The sequence below is a fragment of the Anolis sagrei genome, chromosome 4, assembly GCF_037176765.1.
Source record: "Anolis sagrei isolate rAnoSag1 chromosome 4, rAnoSag1.mat, whole genome shotgun sequence".
Classification (NCBI taxonomy): Eukaryota; Metazoa; Chordata; class Lepidosauria; order Squamata; family Dactyloidae; genus Anolis; species Anolis sagrei.
In genome coordinates, this window is record NC_090024.1 from 197,370,552 (window position 1) to 197,396,494 (window position 25,943).

The following is a 25,943-nucleotide window of genomic DNA, read 5'->3' on the forward strand; positions in this document are numbered from 1 at the left end:
AGAAACAGATGCACCAATGCTACTCGCTCTTGTGTTGATATAATGGGTTCTTGCAATATGTTATCCTGTGCAAAGCCTGGTAAAAGTACTTTCTGGAACACAGTTCTCTGAATACCCCAAACAGCATGTTCAGGATTTATGCTAGTTGGGGTTTTCTGGGAGTTTTAAGTCTAAGCTCCACTACTGGGATGGTGCTTGAGAGTACATAACTGAATTGAAAACAATAATATATGGCTCAGGCTCAGAGCTAACTGTATATCATATTACCAGTGGTCAACTGTAAGCGGTACAAAGCTCTGAATGCATAGTTATGGAGCAACATTACATTCTCTTAAAACTTAAGAGCTCAAAGCTATACATAGAGGTGGGCAAATGTGACTAATGACCTCTTCACAAAGGGCTAAATTTGGTGGCATATGCCAATTTAGTCCAGGTCACCCACCGAACTTGCCAGCTCCCATCACATGATGCTGGCACGGCTCCATGGGTGGAGGGCTAAGATGGCGCATACTCCCATGTTGCCATTGCGCATGCTTCCTTGTTGCAAGATTTTGAGAAGGGCTGTTGAAAACAGGGTGACTTTGAAGTTATCATTCACGGGGTTACCATATAATCGAAGTCAAAGTAGACTTGATGGCAGTTGACATTCTGCATCAATACTTTACCTATGGAAGGCATAATCACCTTCTACACTACAGCTCTATTTACATTAAATGGAAAGGAATGGATGAATGAATGTCTTTGAATACCACCAACCTCTAATTTTACACAGTTCTTTAACATAAGAAAGACCCAATTTAGTCATGGATTCCCAAGTTCCACAAAACAAGGCCTCTCTTTAAGGGCAAAAGAATGTGAAATATGTCTTTGCCCCTGGCAAGTAGCTTTGCTTTTGTGATGCAAACAGGAAAGAATGTTATCTCATGAAGCCAATCTGTCACTCAAACATGCATAAGGATGGAAGGTGAAAGACAGGAGGACGGCATGTAAAAACAGGTCTTAGCCCATGGCTTCCCAGAAGGCTATGTTGTTAGTTAACCCTTTTACATATTTTCAGGACTGCAATGAAAAATGTTGCAGATCTCTGCACTTTTACTGCCAAGAAGCAAATGTGAAGTCATGAATGCTTGTTCACCAGCTTTGGCAAGCATATACCAATGATATTCTAGAATAAATTAATAATCAGTACTCAATGCAAGTCTGTGGCCATGAATAAAATGATGAGGATCCTGAAAGACAGCGCAACACATTAATTTTGGGTAGTGAGTGACAGAACTGCAGGACTACCCAAGTGTGGTTTTAATATTGCAGACTTTGAAACATTATGTGCTTCCATAGTGTGCCATTTTTTTATGGAAATGTCTGCTAACTGATCATAATGCACATATTTACACTATTTGTTCAGGTTTCTTCTTCCCTTTTTGTTGAGGCATCCAATTTTTTTTTTAAAAAAACATACAGATAGGAGTATAACAAAGCTATTTTCATTCTTTCCCCTGAAAGTGAAAAGCTGTGAATAATAATTTTAAAACTTGATAGCAGAATCATACTAGAGCACCTACAGATTCCTAGACTAGTGGTTCCCAACCTTTGGTCCTCCAGATGTTTGGGACTCTTAACTCATAGAAGCCTCAGTCAGCTTGGGCAACTGTAAGGAATTCTGGGAACTAAAGTACAAACCCACTGTATTTTAGTCTGAACTAATGTAGCCAACCAATGCCCCAAGCACTATGCCCCAAACAGGTTCAGCATGAGGGATGGCTGCTTTATACTTCACACTGACATCAGGTGTGAGTTCACTGGACAGTGATGTTTGAACTACCGGCCATCATTCGAGAATTAGAAATTGTGGCACTATGTTCATAGAACCTACTTGACATGACATATTTTTCCCTATTCTGACTGTCTTATAATTCAAAGTTGTGATGACTTTTCAGTAAATTTGGAAGGAATTAATCAGCAAGAGAGAAACTAGATAGAAATTTTTCATATTTTTGAACTCTTTCTGAAAAAAAAAAACTTTGGAAAATTGTCCCCCTTCCCCCCCCCCCAATTTTCTGATTTAAAATTAATACCTTTTTGCACATGAAAAAGTTTACTTTCTGCAAGATGTTTTCTGTGGAAAAACATTTATTTGCAAACCAAGACTCCTTCTACAAATGAAAAGCTAATATTTTTTTTGTATGCAAAAAACCTGCATGTGAAGAATAATCAAACAGACCAAAGCCACTAGTACACCCTCTTATGGGACAACAAACTAAGCATGGATTTTCATCCTTACTTATCAAGAAAACAAGTAAATGCAAGAATACAAGTAGGTAGAGCAGCCACATTACATTTATGACCCTGAGTACAGATTCACTGAGTCCTTTGTTCATAATCACTTTTTGATGCTGTTCTGTTCTGAGGGTGTCTATATTCAGGCTATGTACATAAGATGTATATAAAACATAAATAGGTTGTGTGCTTAGACTTGGGTGTAGGATAGCTCATTATCCACATATATGCAAATACAGGTATTCTAAAATTGGGGGGGGGGATCTGGAATACAAAATATTTCTTGGATAAGGAATACTGTACTTGCAGTATTTGAATCTGCCGTGAACAATTAGCAAAAGAACACTTTGCCAGAAGCTAGCCGTATACTAACTGAACGCATGATATGGTATTAATAATTTCTAAAGCATGCAGATGTAGTTATTCTCTCCTTCCCTCCCAAGAAACTTTCATTTATACAGTATACATTCACAAAATCTATCTATCTATCTATCTATCTATCTATCTATCTATCTATCTATCTATCGACACACATACTCATGTGTATATACACATACACACAGCAAAAATGTGATGTAGTGTTACACTTGTATTTGGATGCAATAATTGGGCAGAAAACAAATACATCACCATTACTGTGCATTTTCAAATAACATTCTGAACATTTTGTGATACGAAGTTATTTGTATATTTGTTTGTTCAAAGATTGAATAAGGTAAGAAAGTAAGAATGAAAAAACAATCATTCCTGAAAACATCTGAACATTCCAACAGGAGAGATAAAACTCTCACCTTTATATTAATTGATATATATTTATTGATCAGTTCTATTCACAGTCAATAAATGCACAAGTTATTCTCCTTCACACATATTGCAGCTACTTTGTAAGCAATAGCTTCCTTCTTAAGAATCAAGTAAAGAATTACTTTTAACATAAGGCTCTTGAAACAGCATCTCTTTTCAAAACATAATAAGTGCAAATTTTTTTAGGAAGTTGTGGCTATTTTCTAAGCACTAAAAATGGAAATCAAACTTTGAATCACATGAAATGTATACAGAAAACAATTGAATATCCCTTTCAGAATTATAGCATTGAATCACAGAAGTGGCTGGTTTCAAGCATACTGAATCCACATCACCTCAGCAGCAACAAAAATTCCACAAGAATCTAAGCATACATTTCTCCACAGATTTGCAGCTCTCCAACATTGGCAATTATTGGAGTTTTAGATAGCAATCGGCTGCAGCTATAAATTCCACTTACCTTTTCTGACTGTTTCAGATCTGCCTCTCATATTCTCTTATTGCTTTTATGTTTCTTTATCAATAAATAGGTTTCCACAACTATTAGAAACTGGCTGCATTTTTGCAGAGCTAGCAAAACACACAGAAAATAAAAGCTGTAGCCCCAGGCTCCCTGGATCAAAAACAGTAGACTTACCTTCTTCAGTTTGCCACTTTTGGTACCCACAAACACTACACTGTAGCCATTGTAGACATAGGAAGTGACAGAAGTCATCCGATCACGGCTGGATGTGTAAAGGGTCACCCCTTCCACCGGTACAGAGCCTCCCAGTGGCTGGTTAATATCCAAACCGCAGAAGTTATCATCTATTGGGACTGGCTGAAAGGGAGAAAGCATTTTGGTGAGTGTGAATGACAGATAAGAAAAGAATAAAGTAAAGTGTAGACCCTTGGAGCTTTCCTATACATTCCTTGGAACATCTGATATGTACCCTTTGTTCAGATGAGACTAAAATAGTAGGCATAAGCTCTAAGTCGTGTTTCTGTATCCTTATTTCTATTTTAGCTTTATCAAAGAATTGCCTCAATGATTCAGTGCAATGTGTCATTTTTTACAACTAATGTACGATGCTATTTGTTAATATAAAATACACAAAGGCGCATGTGATGCAGAGCCTTTTAGATCTTCTTGATCAAGTTTTAATTTTCTTCTGTTTTGTTTTTATGGTTCCTCTACTTTCCCTGGGTTCTAAACTCAAATCCCTTAATTATTTAAATACCCCCACCATTCACTGAAGTATATGTAGACCTCTGCAGAATGCCATTCAAGATCCTTATGAAAAAAACCAATCTTCTTTCTAATGTTTCCTTCAAACAACTTGGGCGGGACACTTGTTTTTTTAAACAATTTGACTCAACTGTTCTGAGCATGGGATCAAGAATGGCCAGAGGAAGGGCAGGTGTCTGCATTCTGAAAGGAGAAAGGAAATGGTGACTTCCTCCTTGGAGCTGTTCCTGCCTGTCAGAGAAATGCCTAACTCCCTTTTGCATAACAGTCTAGATATGAGACAAGAGCTTAACACTACTCAGAAAGCTTTCCCACAAGTATCCCAGTGCACTTCAACTAAATCCACAGCTGCACAAAAGATTCCACTTCTCTATCCCATCAACATATTCTAGGCAATATAGCAGCCTCTCTTCCATGTCTTCTTTCAGAGTCAAATGTAGTGAATGTAACAAAGCTCATGTATGAGACAAGGGATTGCTCAAAAACAAGTCTTCTTGGGATACCCACATCAAGGCTTCTTGGGATACCCACATCCCTTTCTCCCATCTGGCAATTGCTGTGAGAGGACTAATGACAGCACCCTCCCTCTGTAAGCATTCAGAGTACATTCAGAAATAAAATGCCTGAATAACAAACAATGTGTTATTTATTGTCCTCTGTTGTGACATTGCTCAGGCAAAGAAAGTGAGTTTGCAAATTAAGTAATGGACACAGTGAGAATCCTAAGTACATACAGCATGAGAAGGGCCCTACTTGATCAGATCACATGCCTATTAGGTCATGTTTCCTTTTCCCTTGCAGTGGCCATTCAGATGCCTATGGGAAACCCACAAGCAGGACATGAGATTCATAGTGTTCTATGAATTACTGATCACACCAGTGACTGCGTTAATATACACTTTTGATAGCTACACCACATGTTCATTTCTTTAGAACTACAGATCAAATTGATTTTGTGCGGATCTTCTACACTGAAAAAAGTGTGGCGATGGCTATTCAGGATCAAGGGTGAAGTGGGGGGGGGGGAAGTATCACAAATTTTGTCATGACTATTGTTCATGTAAAACATGTCGGCTCAGAGTAAGTGCTTTTTTGGGGTACTGTACCAGGTTGCAAGAGGAAATGGGATTCTTCAAATCATCTACCTTTTATTCCTGTATTCTAATATTATATTTAAAAAGCTTGGGCTATTAAAAGCAACAACTTTCCATCATGATCAATAAAAGGATTACATCTCTCAGTGCAATACTGGAAAAGCAAAGACAGAAATAGCCTGGTACACCTTCTGTTTTACACAGCACTTATAAATGGAGCTTGTTTTGAAAATATTTCCTATAAATTATTATTTCTCACCAGGGCTAATGTATCATCAGGGGTGTTTTCATTTTTCACATTATGAGAAAACAGAACTAGCTCAAGGTCACAAATCTGTAGCTGAGAGAAGAGTCAACTTTCTTTTAAAAAAATACTGAGCATTATCTATTAGAAAATAATGAGCTGTTCAAGGGATGTGCTTTAGATTCTTTCAGTCAATGCCAACAAACAGGTTTATAGGGCTTAACATTCCTGCCAAGGTTCATGTGATGCTACCACTAGAATATCTCCAATACTTTCTTCCAAAGGAAATCTAGTTAATATATGGTAAATATGCTTACCGCCTTGGTACACTGAACATCTTTCCCTAGCAGCCAGTTGAGCTCCAAGTTGCCTTCCCCCTGGTAGCAAGACTGCAGGCGATCCTTAATTTGGGCATTGATAGCACGGATGGGAAAGATGCAGAGAGCAGAGTCATCAGGGGGGTGATGGTACTGCTTTTGTCCCTTCGAGAAAATGGCAAAAAGAACATCATCTTGGGCTGTAATATTGAGGGATCTAGCCAACACCTCTCCTGGCTTAGAGAGATAGGCCGCCTGTAGGAGACGATATTCCACATCACCTTTGACACAACCAAATGGCAGAGAAACATAGGAATGAAACTTGGGATCATCCTTGCAGAGACGCACAATACGAGATGTGTAGAATAGGTCACTGGCTGAATTGATAGATACTCCTTCAGGTGTCTCTGGCTGAACAGTCAGAAAATAGACAAAATTGCCACTGGCAAATCCATAGATATAGAAGATGTCAAAGTGTGAGACCAAGGCCAGTGTGTCTGAAGGAATTTTGATGAGGGATGAAACAAAGTCACTGTGGAGCTCATAATCCAACATAGCCGATGACTCTGGATCACGTGGCAGTTTCCGGCTGGAAAGGGTGGGGAAATAATCCTGTTTGCCATCCACTGCTGTACCGATGAAAAGCTTCCCATCTTCTCCCTCAGAACGAACTATAACTCCATACATAGTGCCAGTTTTATTAACACTGGAAAGATAGTGTTCTTTCTTGTGAGATGGTTCCACCAGAATGAAGAGGTCATCCAATCGCAGCAGTTTGCAGACTCCTTGGTAGAGGCTGCCACAGGCCAGCAGTCTATTTTCTGAGTAGTCAATAATCAGCAGCTTGTTGACGTTGTTGGTCAAAGTCAGGATCTCAGTACAGGGTTGTACAATGAGTGGTGGGTAGCAGGATTTGTTGTCTTCCTCGGGTCCTGTCTTGTGAGCTACCAATATGGTCAAGTTTCCAGACAGCTTATAAACCCGATTGATGGCTCCCACATAGACTGCACCAGTGGCCTGATGGACAGTCAAATGGTTAAAAGTCCAATCACGGTTCTCAGAATGAAAGGTATTATATATTGGAGTACTGATAACATTCTGTGAAAAGAAAACCAAGAGAAGAAGCACCAAGTCCACTGACCAGCCATCGGAGTCCCATATCCGAGGCCAGAACTTTCTCTGTTCCATCCTGTGGTGGAGTGTGAAGAGGAAAGGGAGTGTGAACCTCAGAGCTCCCTGTGTGTGTCTCTCACAGCAGCAATGTTCCTCACATGGTTCTACAGATATAAAATTAAAACAAAACAGATGCACAGAGAAAAAGATTAGACCTGAAATATCCTGTTAACAGAGATAAGTGAAGCAGGCTTTTTTCATTAAAGACTTCTTGAGATAAAACGAAGACATCTCTAAACCCCTGAGCCAGGCTTCTATTTGGGCAAACAGTACAGGCAGTAGCATTCTGTTCCACCTCTATGCTTTAATTGTTACACAATTTAAATGCTCATAATATTGTCTGAGTCATGAATTCATTCAGCTGCAAGAGGGAATAATCAATCTCAGCCCCAAAGACAAGTCTGTTTCACACCCACAAATGCATCAGATCTAACAAACCTGGCTGGGGAACGTGGGTGTCCTATTCTTCTGTAAGGTGGGAAGAAGTTTTCTTCCTATCCATAAAATCCACAAGGGTTACAATTTAATTAAGAAGAAAAGTATATCAGAGGGTAGTATCTTACATGTCTGCAACAGATCCTGATTTTTTCCCTTCACATGCACAGGCTTCTTGGTGCCTTATACCCTCTGTAATTGGCAAGTCCATTGGATATATGCCAATGAAATACACAATGTGCATCAGGTGGCAAACCAGATAAGCATCAATCACTCATTAATCTGAAAATTTACAGAGAGATCTTGAACAAATACACACTGCTGAAAACAAAGAATTGCAGGGCATCTAAAACAATGTAAAACTTTGAGCAAATAGAGCATGGACAAGTTCTTGACATCAGGTTATTACATTATCAGATGCTAAGATGGGGGAACATCTATTTTATAACATAGAATACATTGCTCTTTCTCTCTTTACAAGTGAGGCAGCACTGAAAAGTGCAGACAGAACACTATAAGACTAGCGCTTTTATTTCATGTCTGGTGATGATGGAATAGGTTAGTGGGAATAAGACAGTGTGGATAAAGAAGTTGTGTAACATCTGCATTACATAGCACATCCTTTTCTGCAGAAAAAAATCTTCACTTTGTACCAATATATAATATGCCTAGTTGACATGTAAGTGGATAGAAGAACATTTATTTAGCTGCTAGTGCTAGTGGGAGCCAAGCTTCAGTCATGCTCTCCCCAATGCTGATTTAGCTTTCTCCCATACATAGATCAAAATAAGAATCTATTTTTAGTGAGACATTGGTACACATATCACTGTCTTTTATATTCTGATTGGCTGCAGCTTTCCAGGCCTTTACCCTTCCTTCTACTTGGGCTTTTTCAACTGGAGAAGTTTAGAAGGAATGTGTGAACCTTCTACATGCTCTTATGACCTTCACACAGAAAGGACACTTCAAAAGAAATATGAAGTTGTGCTTATCAAGTCTAAAAATGCATCTACATTGTACTATTACTGCAGTTTCATACCATTTTAATTACCATGCCTCAATGCTTCAGATTCCTGGAATTTGTAGATTGGTGAGGAACCAGTAACCTTTGGAAGAGACACTTAAAGAATTCATAAAACTACAGCTCCCATGATTCAATAGCATTGAATCATAACAGTTAAGTGGTGTTAGACTGCATTATTTCTAAAGTTCTCTAATGCATTGCCTTCTGTCAGTGTAATCACTCATCTCTCCCTATCATCTTTTCCCATCCCCTGTCCCACTTTGCTTCTCTCAGACAATGTGGACAGTGTTCTACATCAGTTTGGATCTTCATTTCTTCACTCCTATTAATTGATCAGACCAGGGGAACAAGGATTACCACAGCAATTACAAATGAACAATAAATCCCTTTCAGGTGTGAAAAGAAATCATTTTCGTATAACAGAGGAGCTATTTATACTTCTTATTTCTTAGAACTTTTAAAAGAAATAAATCCCTGTTCTTCCATGTATTTTAAATCCTCCTTAAATTCAGAAACAGAAACAGGGGACTAAATAATGCTGAACTAGGGAAATTAGAAAGCTTGAATCAAATGTAAAGTCCAAAGGTGGGGGTGAACTTATGAGATCCTTCAGTACCCTCTGGAATATCTTCAATAAGGGTCTCCTGCCACCTCTCAGACAAGAGTGACATACTTTGTTCAAAACCCATTTAACCTTATTGTAAACAGTCTTCCAGGATTTCACTCACTTACATCCTGTATTGAATTGAACACTGGGCTGACACTTGCAGGTTCTCCGATTTCATTGCCTCCTTTCTTTTCGGAGTGTTATCTGAAGCTCATCCTGACTTGGAATGGCTCAACCCTCACTCTTTGCTGTCACAGCAGGGCAGCCCTTGATTGGCTCTGTCAGACACTAGCTGTAGTCACTTTTCAGTGCACGCTTGCATCCTTTTTCTCTTTCTTTTAGATCTTACATTGGCCATCATCCCTGTGGAATAGCTGTATGAAAGACCATTCCTTCTAAGAGGGGCAGATTTATTCATTATTAGAAACAAAAGCATTTTCTGCACCCAAACAAGAGGTAATTGTTATTTACACAAGTCTTGTAATTATTGAATTATTGTAGCTCTCACTTGAGTAGTTTTAAACATGTTCTTCCAACACTAAAGCCTTTGTGCTGTGATATGCATAGTGTTAATATGAGATATTTCTGGTAACTTAGAATAGGGCCTATATTATTATTATTATTATTATTATTATTATTATTATTATTATTCTGACACAAAAACACAGTATGTCACAGCAAATTAGATATATATATGCTGGATTTCGTATCACAAAATCACAAGTGGAACACTTCCCAAGTGTCTAGGACTGTGTGATGTATTTTTGAATGATGCGTGCGGATCCAAGTAAGGTGGCCTTTTGCAGTTGACAGATTGTGATCATGACAATGTTTATTGTTTCCAAATGCCAGCTGAAATCTTTTGGCATGGCACCCAGCGTGCCGATGACCACTTGGACCACCTGTACTGGTTTATGCCAGAGCCTTTGCCATTTGATTTTGAAGTCCTGATAATGGCTGAGTTTTCCCTGTTGTTTTTGCTCAATGCAGCTGTCACCTGGTATGGCGACATCAATAATCCAAACCTTTTCCACAATCGTGATGTCTCGCGTATTGTGTTCCAAAACTACTACTAATTATTGTTGTTGTTGTTGTTGTTATTGTTATTCACTTCACTTCACTACACTTTATTTCTTAATTAGTTGCTCTCCACCAAGGTGCTCTGAGTGACTTACAGTCTAAAATAGCATTTACACAATATAAAAACATTCAACAGTTATTGTGGGAAGCACCACTATGAGATCAATGGTTATATTGCAAATATATGAAGCAGTGCATTTATCTTTAAATGCACAGCTACACTTCTTAGAAATCAGAGTTAACCATGCAGATCTACACAGACCTGCTATCATGAGGCTGATCCAAGTCTCTCCCCTTCCTTCTACCTAGTATACACCAGATCAGTCCCAAATGGTTTACATTGAAGTGATGTAGACCAGGGTGAGGGGCAATGGAGGAAGAGGAGGGAACACCCCATCCCCCCCCCCCCCCGTTCCTGATTGTCCTACAGATGTCATCGACTGGTAGAAGGACAGAGATGATAAGTTTTATTGCATGTCTCTAGGCTGCCTCTGCCTGGGAAACATGGTATAGCAGTGAAAACAGTTGTGGCCTATTAATTAGAACAACTGTTTACATGGGCCCAAAGTCAGGGGATGTTCAGAAATCTGAACCAGAATTCAGACTATCCCCTGACTTTAGCTGATTAGAGTTGTGTTAAAGTGGCCTTACCCAGGATCAGCTCTGAGTGGCATTTGGCCGCCATGGAGCTGATCCAGAACTCTTTCAGATTAAGTAGTCAGTGTCCTTATGCCCCATATTTCCCAAGCATACATGGTATACATAAATATTTTAAAATGTACACATAAGCATTTTTTTCATTCCATATGATGTTTTCTGGAGAAAGGATAACAGTATTTCTCTTATGATGATATCAAAAAAATTCTTGATACAATGCATAGAGTTGGACCAACCATTAGGCATTTGAAATGTCATGAAAGTGCAGACAGTTGTTACTTGCTTAAAAAATGTCTTCTATTCAGGTGAAGGCATATTGGTCCTCAAATTTTCTGTACCAAAAATCAAAATAATTCACCTGCCTTGGGTACTATCCACTATGAGTTGAGTGTTAAGGAAGACTTCAGACAAATGTTTTGGCAAGTCTTGCATTACTCCAATTTACTTCATTGGTCACAGACATATCTTGGCAGTGACTCAAACTAAGTATATAAATGGTTGAATTCTGCTGTAGTCTGGTGGTGGGTGAGAATCACCTTTCAATTATTTTTTATTGAAATTTAAAATAGTTGCAAAATCTAAATGTAAGAAAAAGAGATATATATCCACCTAATTTGGTAGCAATCTAGGACAATACTTGTTTATTTGCCTGTGAGCCAAAGAAGGTACTGAGTCTATTTTAAAATAATAGGATTTAGTATTTTGAAGAGCTCCATTAAAACTTCGAGTACGTTTACCATCCCACGAAAATGGGAGCCATCAGGAGACTCTGTGGAATGGAAGTAGTTTCTAAAGACTGATTTACATTTCTAGGCCTTACCAAACATAGAGGGTTTTTTTTCCAGCAGTTTCTTACAGGAACAAAGGAAAATACTGCAATGTGCTCTACATGTGGTTGCTTTTGAAGACTGTTCAGAAGCTTTAATTGGTCCAATGGGCAGTAGCCAGGCTGCTCATCGGAGCAGCATACAGAGAGAGGACATCCCTCCTGTTACACTGGCTACTCGTTAATTACTGAGCACAATTCAAAGTGCTGGCTTTAGCTTACAAAGCCCAAACAGTTCCAGTCCAGCTTTCCTGTCCAAACGTATCTCCTTTATGATCCACCTTGGAGGCTAAGATTGTCAGGGGAGGCCCTGCTCTCAGTTCCACCCCCTTGCAAGCATGACTGGTAGGGACAAGAGACAGAGATTTCTTAGTGGTGGCCCCTCATCTATGGATCTCCCTCTCTAGTGAAATTAGATTGGCCGTTTCCCCCCTGACCTTCAGGTAAAAACTAAAGCCATGGCAGTTGGACCAAGCTTTTGGTCAGTAAGCAGCGCAGTAAGACACTACAAATAACAGAACGATGACTAAGATTAGCCCTGGAATATTATCTGGATTTTGTGATTTCAACGGATGTTTCAATGTTTATGTTTTTAATTGGGTTGATTTTAATGCAGTTGTTTATTTACTGATATGTATATGTGTACACAGCATTAAATTTTGCCTTTGTGAGGTCACCCTGAGTCCCTTTTGGGGTGAGAAGAGTGCTGTACAAGTGTGGTAATTAATTAATTAATTAAAATCACAGAGCCACACTAGCACAGGAAGTTGTGCATATTCCTGGTGAGCCCTATGAATACTTCAGAGGGTTCACCATACTCTGAAAAGTTTACTATCTGGCTTGTTGAAGAGACCTATGGTATTTTTGTTGTGCCTAATTAAGCTATTGCCCAATGGTAGATTTTTATTTTGGTCTTTTTAATTTTATTAGTAATAAGGGACTCATATGGTTGAGTATGATTTTTATAATTCACAGAATTACTTTATGGGCATCTAAATAAAGCAATGTAAATTGCTAGCATAAGCAGGAGTTTGCAACAAGGAAGGTCTGAATGATCTGATAAGAATCTAATGGGAACTGGACACATCAATAAGTATGTATGTTTCTCTGATTAAATGAATCAGGATGATCTTGAATTAACAATTGGATATACTCATAATCCTTACCCTCTTTATTTTTTTTACAAACATTCCATTTCCCAGATACTCAGAGCCTATTCATAGAATCATCTGTTCTAATGGTGGTTCCTAGAATACCGCTCACCAGCTGTCTGTATGACCAACATCAACAGAATTTCATTTTCTGCATGCTAACAGGCATTTCCAAGTGTTTGCCAGCAAATGGGTCTAGTCCAAGATATTTTACTACATCAGGGAAAGGAAAAGTGGCACCTTCAAAAACTGACTGGATTAGTAGTAGGTCCCTGTTGATTTTTATTTCAATACTGGTACCAGCAATATCTGTCACTCTGTCTGGAAGTTGTGATATTGTAGCAGACACAGAGAATGCCATGTACAGTTATTTCCTTCTGTCACATATCAGCACCTTACACCTAAGGTATCCACACCAGTTTTCCAAATGGCAGAGATGGCTCTACTATTGGGTGCTGAATCTGGATCCCGAACGTCGATTAGTTAGCTTAACACAGGTTGAGTGGGATGGAAAGGGGACCACATGTACACTTTTCAATCATTAACTTTAAACAGTTGTTTGTGGGTTGATCTTTTGTGAATATAGGTCAATAACACTGGTGCTAAATAGAACAAAATAAGTGAGATAAGTGTCAAAAGAGATTGAACAAAACCTTTCCTTAAATGCCTTTTCCTACCTGCCTACTTTATTTTCCTTTCCTTTATGCTCAGGCAACGGTTGAGCAGAATTAAGACTCATAAGACTGAGATTTCCATAGGAAATGAGAGGCTTGTCTTAGAAAAACACTGTTGTGTGATACGGGCTTACATCAGAGAGCCTTTTATCCACCCTTCCGGGATCTGAAGTTATTAAAAGGCAGCTGTGTGTATGTGTGATTTTTCTCCTGTAAAACAATCACCCCCTTCCTGAAGCAATACCAGGAAAAACAACAACCTCCACAAGGATGAGAAAAATGAGATGAAATGCTTTATGCACCATAATCCCCTTTCCAGCTAAAAATCCCCACTTACCTCAAAGACTGTGGAATGCAGTTACACAATATATTTATGGAATAATAGGTGCGAAGCAAGAATTGGATCTTCCTTAACTTAATCCTTCGAAACCACTTAAATGAAACTGCTTCAAAAAGCTTGTTATCCAAGTGACAGTTTCAATATGAACCCAGAAACTTGAGGCTTGAGGTTTGTAATGCAAAGTTTTAACATCTTCAAATCATATGGTCTGAAAAGCTTCCAAAATTAGAAGCATTTTTCCTACGATTATGGCCATCATAATCACTACAGTCTGACACATGCAATATTTCATTTGGAGAAAAACTTACTATTCCTATTTCCACTCTTCTATATTAGTTATAGAATACCTTACACTCCCAGATTTCTTTGTGCTATGCTTTGTGGGGGAATAAATTCAATAGCTGAAAATCCTAAAATCCTCCCTTTTTTCTTTCATGCACACAACACATACACACTTTCTGAGCATTGATCCTTTTGCAGTCAAAAATGCAACACTCATGTTGCATTTTTGCAGGAAGGAAGTACCAACAGGCTTAGAGGACCTACCCCCTCCTTCATAAATACATGGATTTTAGGACGGACATGGCTGACTGAAGTCTTGAATGACAAAGCATTGTCATCTATGTGTTTGATAACCATGCTTTCCATTCTATCAGCAAAGTCATTGATAAAAATGTTGAATAGCACTACACCCAGAAGAGAAACCTGAGTCACTCCCTAGTCTTGTAGCACTAGAAGCCACTACTTTTTGGGTTCAGCCAACTGCAAATCCACCTAACGGTAGTATTGTCTAGCCCACATTTTACTAGCTTGTTTGCAAGAATATCACGGGGAACCTTATCAATTACCTTACTAAAATCAAGATACATTATATCCATGGCACACCCTCAATCTACCAAGCTTGTAACTCTACTTATCTGGTAACTCTTCATTTTGTTTTGGGTTCAACATAGAAATCCACTGATCTGTTGTTTCTGATGCCAATATGGAAGAAGGTTCAGATGTACATTGCACATATGTATTTGAAGAAAAAAAACCCAGACATAACTAAATTGCCACTGCTTTCTTCCTCCATGACAGGGTTTGGCAAAGTATGGCTAGCCATATGAGAGTTTCCCTAATGTTTGGGAGGAACCATTTGTCATTAGAAGAAACTTGGGGGGGGGGGGGGGTTCAACTTCTTCCCTTTTCAATAACATAAAATAAAATTGGCACCTGGATTTCCCTGTGGGAATCCTAATAGAGGAAGTGAAAGTTTTCAATTTATCTAGCTTTGTTCTTGTTTCTCTTTTTTAAAAAAATAAGAAACTAGGCTTTATAAAGCTCTGTCTAAAGCAAGAGCTGATAAGAAAGTACCTCTGTGTTATTTCACTTTAAGCTTGTTAACATTTTGTCTAGAAAAAGACAGGTGCTTTTCAGTGGTAACTACATTTCTTGGGGTCAGTGACAAAGTAGTGCAGAAAGGAAAGGACAGTCATAACAAGCAGACAGTTCATCTAAGCCATTACTCCTTCTCTTCTTGGAAGCCTTTTCATTTATAGCCATTGTATCTGTTTCAGTGTTAATGAAAGGAAAACTCCAGTTCCTATTATGAAAAAGAAGACTGCAGCAGCTGAGCTGGAGACTAACTGTGAGGTGAACCTGAATTAGACAGTAGAAACTGAAGGGGACTGGAATGCAAGGTTACTAACTCACCTTTCAGCTCAACCTCACTCACATATTTCCTCTCATTAATTTCTCAAGTCAACTTTTGCAAAATAAAAGCCTACATCTTCCTCTCTGTAAAGGAGATCATTTCCAAAGGGCAAAATCAAGTGGCTCCGGTGCCAGTGCTCAAAAGAAGACGCTCAACTGCTTTTCAAATGTACAAAAGAAGACTGACAAACACCAGTGACCAGAATATGAGAACCCCACTTTCAGAGTAGTTTTGTTTTTGCCCTTTAAAATGATAGTATAGTCTAGAAGTAGATATCAAAGTATTCTTTATGTGTATGTTCATGCACAATTGAAAGAGGAAGAAAGCTAGAATGTTCATCTTAATTCTGGGATTGAAAAGCTATCTAATTACATGTATATCTTAGGGCTTGCACACATTGGCCTAATAACCTGTGTGATTGATTCAGGCTGTTCCCATGACAGTCGGCTACTTTCAGTTGTTATCATTGGGGTGGTTAATATGGTTTAGCCCAGTATCAAGAAAAGTCAGTGGGTGCTCCAGTATTTGTTTGAAACTATGAAGCAATGCTGTGGTTTCATCAGAGTCTTTGTCAACTGAGTTATGGCTGTCTATACAACACTGAATCCATGGATAAACCAACTCAGTTTTTTTGGATTTATTTTTGGGTTAAAATTTCTAGACCTATACTCAAGTAAGTATATATAGTTCTTTGAAGTAACTGGCCCATCGTTTTCAACACAAGTGGAGCACAACCCAGCCTCAAAGTGAATCATAGCACCATCTGTTTTCTTTCTATGCTTTTCTGTTTAAGATACTTTAAAAAGAGATAGTCAGAGAAAGGGTGACCAGATGCCAAGGGGAACAGAACTCCCTTCCCTTTAATAGTCTTATAGAAGAGGATATTTCAGCAACTACTGTTTCTATCCGCCCTGTGTGATCACTTTCAACTGTCAAAATTCCTCCTTCCATGTCAGGATTAATGGTACCAGAGTGCTCTCAGCCCTTACATGTTGTTGCTTGAAAGACAAAAGCAGGAAGAAAGGCATGGATGGTTAACAGTTATCAATAAATGTGGGTTCAATGCACAGCTCCACTGGACAGATTGGAATTAAAGCTGGTTTCCGTGCCTGGAAAGGGTGAGGACTACAAAGATCTACAGTACTTCCAACTCAGCAATGTTTCCTTTATGTTTAATGATATCCAGACCAAGCATAATGCACAAGGTACACTGGAACCCAAGAAACTTGGGAAGTTTCACACCTGGGAGCACTGGGTTCCCTTTTAAAAAAAATTACAAATTGATATTGTGCCAGTCTAAAATATAGCTTTTTATTGAAGTCCTTGAAATGTGTTTACTTTTTCTTTTCACATGTTGCATTTTAATTGTTTGAATAATTTTCTTATTGCTTATATTTATAGACTTAAAGTGCTGTCTTAAGATTCCACAATAAAGGAAGGGATATAAATATTTTAATTTAAGAAATAAGGAAACATGCATGCATTGTTTAAACCTATACTTCTTTTTGCATGTGTATATGAATTTTTAAATTCCTTATTGATTTAAGGAGAATCCATGCATTTCATAAGGATTTCTTAGGGAAGGAATACTTTGAGGTGGTTTGCCATTTCCTTCCACTAAAATATAACCCTACAGCAGGACTTCTTAAACAATTTCACTTTCAGACCCTTTTGGCCCATTTTTTTATATGACTCCAGAAGAAGTTTTCCCATACCTGTGCAGCTGGAATGGGAGAACAGTTTGGCTCCTCCCCCAAAGAAAGAACAATGTAGATCCGGCCCAGAACTAAATGGAAGGGGGCGGTGCCAGGCTCTAGGCACTGGCCTGCCCCCTTCCTCATTCTGAAACAAAACTTCGACCCACCACTCCCGCCCATTAAACAGTATATTAGGGTTGCCATTAGGGGGCCGGGTAGGAATTTTTCCCCTCTTATATTTTAGGAGGGTTTTTTCGCCTACCCTATACTGTTACAGGCAAATTTGGATGGTGTGGCATTAAATAGGTGGTCACGGTAAATAGTTAGGAAAAGCTAAAATTTGTGTACGCCCAAGGCACTCCCTTCAGGGCTTAAAGGACATTGACTAAAACATTCACCTAAGGTTCAATTTGATGAGGCGAGGTGAATTTGAATGGCCTAGAAATAGGGAGAATATGGTCTTAGATACCCTGAGAGAGACTTCTCCAACACATTTCCCTCAGTGGTTGCACGGATTGGGTGTATAGGAGACCTGGGTGTTTTCGCCCTAATTAGCCGAGGGGTAGGCTGGGCAGGGACGCTACCTTGGCTTTTCCAACAAGTTCAGGATCTATAGTTTAGATCCAGTTGAAATTAAACAGGTAACAGTTAATAAAAGTTGCCCATAATTAAACCCAGATACTGTTGTATGGTCTCGTTATTTTGGGGATTGGCAGACAAATACAGGTATGTAAAATAAGTATAAAACTCAAATATGTACTAAAAATTCTGCATTTGCAATGCTTACTAATGCTGATTTTTTTCCCTTTTTATGAAGTACAGCTGAAGTATCTTCTGCACTATAAACACTGCACAACAGATTCATGTAAATTTCTAAAACAGCCATTTGGTGAAGTTCAGAAAAGATTTTTTGGAACACCAACATTGAGCAAAGGGGGGCCTCATTTGAGGTCAGACGCACAGTTTAAGAAGCATTGACTTACAGCATGTGGTATTCCTTGGCTGTCCCCTAACTAAGGGTTGTCTTACAGATGTATTCTGGTGCCTTTACTATGAAATAATTAAGCAAACCAACAAGAAATGAATAAAACTATACTCAGCAATAGCAACAAACTGTAATTAGAATCATTCAATAAAAGAGATTTAAAAGGCTCTTGCAGACACAGCATGAAATCTATATAATTCTTCACTTTCTTTTTTCTAAGCATGGCTTTAGGTCCATCACTCTTCCCACAACATTAGTCAGAAACACACATACACACACACTTGAATGGCTACACCTTATTTGTCCTCCCATCTCCCTCCTCCCTTGGCTTATTTTGCAAACAGGAGATTACAAGCAAGTTAACTCCAATCGTTTCTACTGCTCGGCCACTTTGTGGAGTAGATGGTGGGAGAGGAGAGTACTATGTAATTTATGTAGCCTATAAATGCAACTTTAAAGCAATTTCAAGCCATTTGGTAAAGGAAGTTGAGAGGGAGTAAATGCAGCAGTGCAATTGAATGCAGGCAGCTGAAAGGCCTCAATTAGTCTGAAAGGCGTTATCTGGTATTTAAATAATTATTAGATTGAAGGCATAATCACAGGGTTTGAGCTGATTTTTTCCGCCACTGTCATCTTAATGGAGACCATAGTATTATTATTCAAATGTTTGTGATTCTCATTGAAGGAAAAGTAGGAGTGGGTGTTGGCAGGGCTGAAGTGGCAGAGGTGTCATTTCATCTCTATGCAGTGGCGAGAAGCATGATTAGTCTTTTTGCTCCTTTTTTCATACTTTTTTGTTGCTAGGAGCAGACAGATGCTATGGACTGCCATCACTCTTGCATGCAGACAATTAGAAATTTATTTATTTATTTGTGTGTTTGTTTGTTTGTTTATTTATTTATTTATTTATTTACTATATTTATATACCGCCCTTCTCAGCTAGAGGGTGACTCAGGGCAGTTTACAAAATGGCACAATTCGATGCCACAATAATATAAACAGTTAAAAGCATATAACATCCATAAAATTCCATGAACAATAAAATCAATAAAACATAAAACATAAATCCTCCACATCTCATTTCCAGAATCATTATCCAATTGCAATTGTCCAGCCGTTCCGAGGTCAAGTAATTATCTTCTACACTGCATTTGAGAAAGCCTGCTCACAAAGCCAGGTTTTGACTTTTTTTCAATCTCATTTTTCATTGACTTTTTTTAATCTCATGTTAAGAGGGTGGGTGGGGGCTGATCTAATGTCCCTGGGGAGGGCATTCCATAGCCGAGGGGCCACCACTGACAAGGCCCTATCTCTCGTCCCCGCCAACTGAACCTGTGAAGGAGGCTGGACCGAGAGCAGGGCCTCTCAAGAAGATCTTAAATTCCTGGATGGTTCATAAAGAGAGATACGTTCGGACAGATAAGCAGGGCCATTTGAAGCTTTCAAACAGTCTTCAAATGCAACCCCACATAGAGAGTGTTGCAGTAGTCTATATGGGATGCAACTAGAGCATGGACTACTGTGGCCAAGTCAGACTTCCCAAGGTACGGGCACAGCTGGCACACAAATTTTAATTGTGCATATGCTCTCCTGGTCACCGCCGAGACCTGGGGTTCCAGGCTCAGCGATGAATCCAGGATCACACCCATGAGCTTCTCTACAATAATAATAATAATAATAATAACAATAACAACAACAACAACAACAATGGAAGTGGAAAGAACATTTAGATGTGCTTTAGCTGTATACACTTCATTAAAGTAGGGTGTTCTTTCATTTGTTCTTTCAAGAAAGCAGACACATTTAGCTTTCTTGGGTATAATTTACCAGAATATTATTTTTCTCTGATTTAAAAGTTCCTGTTGTTTGGGCTCCCTCACTTTGTCCCCACATTTCAAGTTAGTGCCCTCTAGTTATCTGGATACTTCTGCCTCACTCACTTTGTAATGTCAAAGCAAGATTCATAGCTGGATGGCAAATTATGTCTGTGTGTGTATGTCTGCATGTGTCTATTGCGTGCAGTAGTTGACCCTGCTGACCAGTTATACCTCACCAGCCTGTCAAAAATTCCCTGGAATTCCATATATTATAACAAGGGTCACCAAAAGGGCAGACCTTAAAAGCCCCAATGGTTCCACAGGCAAGATAAATCCATGCTCATGCTCACCAAAGCAAACTCGGCCAATCCCTTTTTGTATGAAAACACACTATATATTTCTGTTTATTTGGGCTTGGATATAGAAGATTTAGCTGATCTGAGTCTTGGGAGCTGTGTTTGAGAAGAACCATGACAACTGAGGACAGCCATTGTTCAGTTGAACAACAGAGTTGAGCACTTATTTTGCATATAGAAAAACTTAGTTCAGTCTTTAGTACAGGCTGAGCATCCCTTTTCTGGAACTCAAAAATGTGAAATACTCCAAAATCTGAAAATGTCCACAGATTTACTTTCTGATGGTTCAGTGTACACAAACAATTGCATACAATTACCTTCAGTCTATATGTTTAAGATATATATGAAACACAAATAAATTTCAGGTTCAGACTTGGGTTCCATTCTCAAGATATCTCATTATGTATGTACATGCAAATACCGGTATACCAAAATAAAATTTAAAAATCCAAAATCCAAAACGCTCTGGTTCCAGGTATTTTTTGGAGCAGTGATAATAAACCTGTGGTGATTTTCCAAAGAAAGAGTAGTATTTGACTTTTACATTTACAATCTGTGAAATAATATAAACTATCTAGTACCTTTAAAATATACTGAGAAAGAATCCAGAGATTGTTTTTAAAAAGTAAAGAAAACTCACTACTGAGATTTTTGACATTATAGGCCTATATCTCAAGTATCAGATAACTGATATGAAAAGATATGAAGAACCACCAGTAGTCTTTGTAGGGTGTAGACAGTCTGCCTTAAATGTAATTTAGTAAGTAGCTAACATAATGTAATTACTTTTTATGGATTTCTTCTTGCACTAGCAAATTACTGAAATGCTGTTGTCCTGATGGAACAAATATGAATTTACCTTGTACCAGAAGTACAAGACATTTGGAACTGCTTAACTATAGGTGACCTTTGTTGGATATTTTCTATACAAGGGATAACGTGAAAAAAATCTCTGCAGTCTCTTTCCTTTTTGCTTGATATTTTACATTACTTTGTACCTTCAGGGCAGGTCTCTGCCCAGGTATGTTCTTCCAAAACAATAGTTACAAACTCATGAAAGATGTGTTTCCTGATGTCCATGCTGTTTGTATTTAGATTCTTGGACAGGCGTTTGTCCTTTAGCCTCATGATTTTGCCACTATGTTAAAGGAGTTTTGCTCTAATAACCATTTTGTGAACAGTTATTCTCCTGTGGCAGCACTTATTGGTGACATTTTCTCCAATTTTACAAACCCCTTTTCTGTGACAAATCGTTTTAATTTAAAAGTCTCATTTCACCATGCTAATGCCATCGTTATTAACCAAATTGCCTTTATCAAGTTACTAACAATGCTAAATCTGGTAATGCAATATAGATTTCAGAATGAAAGCATCTACTTTTTATAGTTATTGAGTATTTCACCTATCTAATGCTACAAAAAGTCCTGATGAAGTTACCAATGTATATTATAAGTAAAGGTTTCCCCCTGACATTAAGTCCAGTAGTGTCTGACTCTGGGGTTGGTGCTTATCTCCATTTCTAATCTGAAGAGATGGTGTTGTCCATAGACACCTCCAAGGTCATGTGGCCGGCATGACTGCCTGGAGCGCCATTACCTGCCCACCTATTGATCTACTCACATTTGCATGTTTTCAAACTGCTAGGTTGGCAGAAGCTGGGGCTAACAACTGGAGCTCATGCTGTTCCCTGGATTTGAACCTGCAACCTTTTGGTCTGCAAGTTCAGCATCTCATCACTTTAATCCACTGTGCTACTGGGGGCTCCTAATGTATAGTATAAGACAGTGAGAATTGGTGACTTGTAGGTCAATGGGGCAATGAATCTGCTCTATAGTCCAGAATTTTAAGGAGCTATCCAAGGTGATATATTCCCAAAATAGGTACACCACCTAGCTAGCTATTTAGTTTGAGCTAAAGTCCAAACTGGAGCCTCTCACTATCTCAATGACATAGAAATGATGATCAGTGTAAGGTAGATTTTTGTTCTAGCTGTAAAACCAGAACTATGAGGCTAACATCAAATCCACTTTACTTGAGGAGGGAGGGAACCAATGATGGCAGCATAGAAAGAACACACTCGGCATCTCACATGGGCTCTTCCTTCTGCCTTTAAATAAGGCAGCTGGGATGTTGCCCTGGGACCCATGAAAACTGAGCAGACAAATTAATCTCAGGTGACTTTTACTGAAAAAAAAGGAACAGGATTGAGGAGTGATTCCTGACACAGTTTAATGCAGAATAAGTCAAGTGAATGAGAGAGAAATGAGCTCATAAAGCAATAGCCAGCTTAATGAGGTGGGAAGAGGGCATGGTATATCTCAGAATATATGGAAGAACATGCATCTTGTCTGTCACAGACTAGAATAGCCATTTGTTCCCATCTGTTATGGCAGCCATGATCACAAGCGGCAGCCATGGCTGTAGAAAGCAGCAACAACAGCCAAAACAGGTGAGAGACTTTTTCTCAAGCAGCCATGAGGCAAATAAAGTATCTTACATGCTTGCGACTGTCAGGCTTTATATAGCTTGAGATAAGGAGGGGTGATAGGTGGAATAGCTCCAGCACTCATTCTCTCAGGGGTTCCGCTGATTTTCATGTAAGAGGGTACAGCAAAGTCATACTTAATTCTCTTATTGCAAATCAGGCACAGGTTGAGCCTCAATTATTTTCATACTTAGGCGTATATAAAACATCAATGATTTTCATACTTCGGCTTGAGTCCTACCTCCAAGATATTCCTAAACATTTTTAGTCCCAAGCATTTCAGACAAGGGATATCCAACTTGGATAAGAAAATGTTTAATTTTGGCAAGCTGTGGGCTCAATACTTTCTGATGTCTGGTGTTGAATCAGGAAGGAATGAAAAGCATGCAAGGATAAAGCAAAATAGAAAAGTTGGTGTGAGAGACAAATGCAGCAGTGCCTCACAGATAGGTTGGCATCATTGAGCACTTTCTGAGACCCACACAGCCCCACAAAGTACTCATGATTGACCTCACTATCTCCTAACCTGACTCCACCTGTTATTGCTGGCGTACCTATCCTCTACAAGTGTGCAAGTAAAAAAGAACATCAAGGAGCAACAATTTTCACTAGCCTTGCCTTTTATTTCTGGGTCATTGTCAGTATTCAAAATGTTACCTTTGGGACTAAAACAGAATCCTTCAACAAACATGCTGACTGAATGATGGGGGGGGGGGGGTTGGCAGGAGAGACTCTAGGAATTATAGTTTAAATTATTACTTTGCAAAGATCTCTCACATTTGGGTTATGAGAAGAGAGGAAGAAATTGACTTTATTAACAAAGGGAAGGAGATGCAGGGGTACATAAAATACTATTGATGTCTCCAAAATCTTGCCCCATGAGATGAATGCCCCAAAGATCTTCTCAGAATCTGGAAAATTCCTACCTTCTCCAATTCTTAATCCAGAAGCTAATAGAAGCTCCAAAAGGTACTTGCATGTCTGAGAAGATTAGTGATGTGGGTTGAGAATTAAATCATTTGAAGGACTATGCATGGCACAGTAATAGGTGATTGTGACTCAACTACAGGGCACAGCAGCATCCAGCACCTAACAGCCCATATCTTCCTCTCATTCTTTACTTTACACCAGAATAATATTTTTTCAGTCATATTCTCCCAAATCTGAGAAATAGCTGGGAGGGCAATGTATAGCACTGTGATAATCACTTCCTGCAAAAAAAAAAAAGTGCTTGATGAGGGGGTTCAAGAAGAGAAGAGCTGGAGGGAAAAAATAAAACCCAGCTGTGAAAAGGCATTTCCCTGATAACAAACATAATCACATGAATTATGGACTTAATTCTTGCTTATTGTCCTAGTTTCATATATTGTTTATCCAACAAGTGAACCGGATGAGACTTCTCTCTTTTCTCCCCCACCTCCTACCCCATATCTCTGCCTTGCACACGTCAGCTTGTCTGGAGTGGGGGAGAGAAGCCAAATGTGCCCATAAGCAAAACTGTGGGCAAATTATATGTTATGACAGCATTTAACTGCAGACAATGTGATTTGGAAGAATGATGATTTTCAGCTGGGGGGAGGAGGTGTCTATTTTGCCTGTGACTAACTAAACAATTCTGAGTGGGCTATTTCCCTGTGATTCAGCTTCTTTTTGTGGGGAACAGACATTTTATTGAGGGAAGGGATGGGGCAAGAGGGGGAAACTTGTTGAGATGTACAGAAGAAATATATGTGCAATGAGAAAGTTGCCACCTTCCTAGTCAGGCTGTTGTCCATATAGATCAGTACAACCATGCACCGGCAGTAGCTCTCTAGTGAAAAAGATAGGAATCTTTTCCAGCTCTATCAGAAGATGCCAGGGGTTAAAGGTAGATGCTTTTGCATTGAAGGCAATCATTTTTCCGGTAGAGCTTTAGCTCTTTTCCAAAAGAAGCAACCTTAGTTCAAATCAAATTCTTGATCCCTCTGTCTCGGTTTCTTTCATACCAAGCATGGGCAACTGGCTCTACAGATTTTATCTGCATATCAATCATCCCTAGATAGCAGTGACAAGGCAGAAGGGTTATGAAAATGGGAGTCTAAAAATCTGAAGAGCACAGGTCGATGACTCCTGCTCTATACCATGGAAATTCATTAACTGCAACTCCCCATCTGGCTTCATGAATGTTGACACAATTGCAGTTTAACTGTGGTTGGCAGGCTACAGATTTTTACCCTTATTCTACACCATCTAACAGCAGCTTTACAAGTTTTCAGAGATAACTTATTCCTGCCCTAAAATAAAACAAGCACATTCACTCTGATGTGTAAACCTTCTGGTTATCAAAAAATATATAGCAGAAAGCTTTGTATATGGCGTGTTTACATCTATTCCCATCATCAGCATCATCACTACCATCACTGCTTTCTTCTAATGCAGGAAGAATGTACACTGTAACAATGAGGAACCCAATTGTGAAAATAATGGTGAGAACTCACTTGCCATAGAATTTCCCCAAATTACAGGACACATAGATGGAAAGAGTTCCATGACTCAGGTTCCCATCCAGATTCATTGTGTGACTTGGTACTTAAGGTTATAATCTCAGCCTTATGATTTGGATATAGACAACATTTAGCACAGTGGGGAATTTAAGTAAACAATAATTTGAAGAAAGGCACAACTAGCTCCACGAACTCTAGCCCAACAGTAATTATATATGCCACATCATGCCCATTGAGATCCTTTGAGACTCCTCTGAGAAACCAGACTGAAATTTCAGCCTTACTTCTCATACAGAACTCCCACTTCAGAAGCATCTGCCTTCTATTGACATTTTGATAAGCTCCATTCAGAGTGACCTGGAAAGAGAACCACATAATTTTGAAGTTGATCTTGTATTTAGACAAACTTCTGAAAAGTAGGATATGTAGGAGATTCTGAAGTATTCTTTTTTTCTCATACACCTTTCCCCTTATACTGTTAGACAGCCAGTTT

The 25,943-nt window shown here is 38.9% G+C and overlaps 1 protein-coding gene across 1 annotated transcript in view; it reads right to left on the reverse strand.

Moving 5' to 3' along the window:
- PLXNA2 (plexin A2) overlaps positions 1-25,943 on the reverse strand; it is a 521,320-nt gene that overhangs the window by 467,452 nt on the left and 27,925 nt on the right. The window contains exons 2-3 of the mRNA XM_060772844.2: positions 5,965-7,241; positions 3,719-3,901 (exon numbers count right to left, since the gene is read on the reverse strand). Of these exons, the coding sequence (XP_060628827.2) occupies positions 3,719-3,901; positions 5,965-7,152 (1,371 nt within the window). The 5' untranslated portion in view covers positions 7,153-7,241. The remainder of the gene's footprint in view (positions 1-3,718; positions 3,902-5,964; positions 7,242-25,943) is intronic.